The 3,592-nt window shown below is 36.2% G+C and overlaps 1 protein-coding gene across 2 annotated transcripts in view; it reads right to left on the reverse strand.

The window, feature by feature from the left end:
- Positions 1 to 3,592, reverse strand: part of Fbxo47 (F-box protein 47) — a 33,021-nt gene that overhangs the window by 20,032 nt on the left and 9,397 nt on the right. For both annotated transcript variants that reach the window (XM_021177729.2, XM_029483153.1), the window contains one exon: positions 309 to 385. In XM_021177729.2, the coding sequence (XP_021033388.1) occupies positions 309 to 385 (77 nt within the window). The remainder of the gene's footprint in view (positions 1 to 308; positions 386 to 3,592) is intronic.

Here is a 3,592-nt window from a genome sequence, read left to right on the forward strand (position 1 = left end):
AGGTTTGGGGTTGGAGAGATGACTCAGCAGTTAAGGGCACTTGCTATTCTTATAGAGGATCCAGGTTTGACTTCCAGCATCCATATAGTGGCTCACAACTGCCTGCAGATCCAGTTCCAGGGGATCTGATGCCTTATTTTGGCTTCCATGGCCACTGGGCACATATGATACATATGCACACACACAGGCAAACCATTCACACATACATAAATCTGAAAAGATAGGCCTATAAAGAATATATGACACTAGTGAAACGTTATCTTTGCTGGAAATCGAGATTGTGAACTAATTCTGGTGTGTGACCTTACTTCTGAGAGTATCTTGTGAATGTACTTCAGTCTTTCCTTGGTGGGAAGCAGCAAGGTGCATCTTTTAAATAGTAGACCTGAGAAAGGAAAGAGACATAAGAAAAAGTGACAATGAAAGTTAAACTTACCAACAGCATAGTACAACAGTCCTTAAAAATTAAGTATGTCACACCACTGTAGACTATGATACAGTCTTTACACAAATATTTGGGGGGAACAATAAAAACAACATACACTGCATGGCAGTCATCAAGTGGTGCTGATGTCCATCTGGCTTTAGCAAAAGCCAAAAACTTGTGGTATAAATAATATAGGACACATGTCAGAGTGATTTAAAAAGATAAAATTATAAGGCATAAAGATATATTAGGGAAACTTTATCTTTACTCTGTAGAAAATACATTCTAGTAGCTCTTGGGATTAATCTCAAGTCATCAAAGGAAAACATTATGAAAACTGTGCAATATATGGAACGAATAGGAAGATATTGTTTTTCTTTCTCAAAATAGAAAAATTTAGCTGGGTGTGGTGACTCACACCTTTAAATAAATCCTATCACTTGGGAGGCAGAGGCAGGCAGAACTCTGAGTTTGAGGCCAGCCTGTTCTACAGAGCTAGTTGTTTCAGTACAGCCAAGGCTATAAAAAAAGTGTCTCAAAAAAACAAAAGAAGAAAGAAAGAAAAAAATATCAATGCATGCCTTTAATGCTAGTACTTGGAAGGCAGAGACAGATGGATCTCTGTGAGTTTGAGGCCAGACTAGTCTACATACTATGTTCCAAGACACAGGGATACACAGAGGCTCTGTCTCAAAAAACAAAACTAAAAGGAATATTTTATGTCATTATAAACTAAAAGGAATATTTTATGTCATTATTTAAAATTTCAGAGGTTAAAGTCAGTTCTGCTTACAGAAATTATATAGATTGGATTAAATAACCATCTCTCTCTTCAAAACTCAAACTTTTTTTTTTTTCTTTTAGAGACAGGGTTTCTGTATGTATCCTTGCTTGTACTGGAACTAGCTATGCAGACCAGGTTAGCCTTCAACTCATAAAGATCTGCCTGCCTTTGCCTCTGGGTACTGGGATTAAACATATGTACCACACATTAGGTTTTATTAAACCTTTATGTGTGTAAGTGTTTTGCCAGCATGTGTTATGTACACAGAGTTTTAGATCACCTGGAACTGGAGTCACAGATAGTTGTGAACCACTATGTGGGTGCTAGGAAACAAACCCCAGTCCTCTGCAAGAGCACTAAGGGCTCCTAACCACTGAGCCATCCCTCCAGCCTCTCAAGAGTTACTTTATAGGGCTAGTACATCAATACTGTATAGGATTCTGTATCATGACATTGAAAGAAAAAACTTTCCAATTTTTCAGTAAAATGTTCTTTGAACTACAGTGACAATGACCTATAATGTATGATTTATTTGCCCTAAGTATTATGTCTTCTTAAAATGGCAATACATTACTAACATTCCTGTAAGGACAAAGGCATTCAACTGAAAATGACATATATGGTAGGGAAAGATATACTTGAATATCACTTTCTCCAGTTTTTATTCTTTATATAATATAATCACCACTTCTCTACATTTAGCCCTTACATAATAACATGATTATATAATCCTGAAGAATCTATAGGAACCAAGTTTATTTTCAGAATTTGCTATGTTTGGGTACCACATGACCAGAATTGGATTTTTAAACATGAAGCCTCCTTATTTTTGCTTATAGGGAGTTATTCTCAGTGTTTGGCTTTAGTCTGAGTTCTTTTTCTTCCATGTCTTGGCATCGTGTCTCATGTTATATCATAGCTGGGACTGCAAGATACAACTGCATACTGGTTGTCTTTTCTACTGCAAATCTCTTATTTTTAAGAGTTTCAGTTTACCATAAAACCCTTGCATTTGGCTGACTGTTTTTTCTAAACACAGGTACTCTTTTTGTTAAAAGAGACCAGCTTCTTTTAAGTTCTTGAAGTAAAATAATGTCAGATGCAGTATTCTTTCTACATTGGCCATCTGCTGCTCTATTCAGCAGAAAATGCAAATTAAAATTTATAATGTTCAAAGTTAAGATTTTGAAAAATGTTATTTTAATATCTAAAAACAGGAACAGATCAGATGGGAATGAAAGCATGGGAAAACACTGAGTATGTCAAATGTTTACCAAAAAAACCAACTATAAAACAGGTGTCTACAAAACACTGATTAGAAAATTAAAGCTAATATATAATCAAACCTATTTTGAAGATTTGGTGTTAAGATCAAGTTTTTAAATTGAATTACTCATATAATTATCATTTTTTTTGTTGTTGTTTTCAATGTGAAATTGAGGATAGAACCCAGGGCCTTATTTATTTATTTATTTATTTGAGACTGTAGCCCAGGCTGCCCTCAGACTCACTATGTAACTGAGATGGCCTTGAACTTCTCATTCTACTCCCTTCATTTCTCCAGTGCTGTGATTAACAGGCTTGGGCCATAACCTAGGCAAGTACTCTGCCACTGGGCTCTATTCACAGACAATATAATTAGGTTTGCTAAGCAGTGGAGAATTGATCAGAAAAAAAAAAATCCTTTAGCGCAAACCCAAAAGACAATAATCAAATACTTACCAGATTCAATTATAGGATTTACCAAATTACTTATAAATACTGAAACCAATAACACTGTATTCAGACTTTAAAAAAAATTATAAGTCAGGTGTTAGTGGTGCACAACTTTAATCTCAGGACCTGGGAAGCAGTGGGAGGTGAATCTCTGAATTGAAGACCAGTCTGGTCTACAGAGTTAATTTCAAGACAGCAAGGGCTACACAGTAAGACTGTCTCAAAACCCAACCAACCAAAATAAAAAATTAAAAACATTTATTTATTTATCTATCCATCTATATGTTTTCTCTGCATGTATCAGAGGCAGTCAGTAGAGGGTGTTGAATCCCCTGGAACTGGCGTGAGAGGGCTGTAAGTAACCATGAAGACGCTGGGAACCAAACACAGGCCCTCCAGAAGAACAGTCAGGACTCTCATTCCTTCTCCAGCCCTAGACTATTTTCTTCCTTCTTTTCTCCTTTTCCTCTCTTTCCTTTCCTTTCCTTTCCTTTCCTTTCCTTTCCTTTCCTTTCCTTTCCTTTCCTTTCCTTTCCTCTCTTTCCTTTCCTTTCCTTTTTCCTTTCCTTTCTTTCCTTTCCTTTCCTCTCTTTCCTTTTTCCTTTCCTTTCCTTTCCTCTCTTTCCTTTTTCCTTTCCTTTCCTTTCCTCTCTTTCCTTTTTCCT

This window comes from Mus caroli, chromosome 11 (genome assembly GCF_900094665.2).
Source record: "Mus caroli chromosome 11, CAROLI_EIJ_v1.1, whole genome shotgun sequence".
NCBI classification, from domain to species: domain Eukaryota; kingdom Metazoa; phylum Chordata; class Mammalia; order Rodentia; family Muridae; genus Mus; species Mus caroli.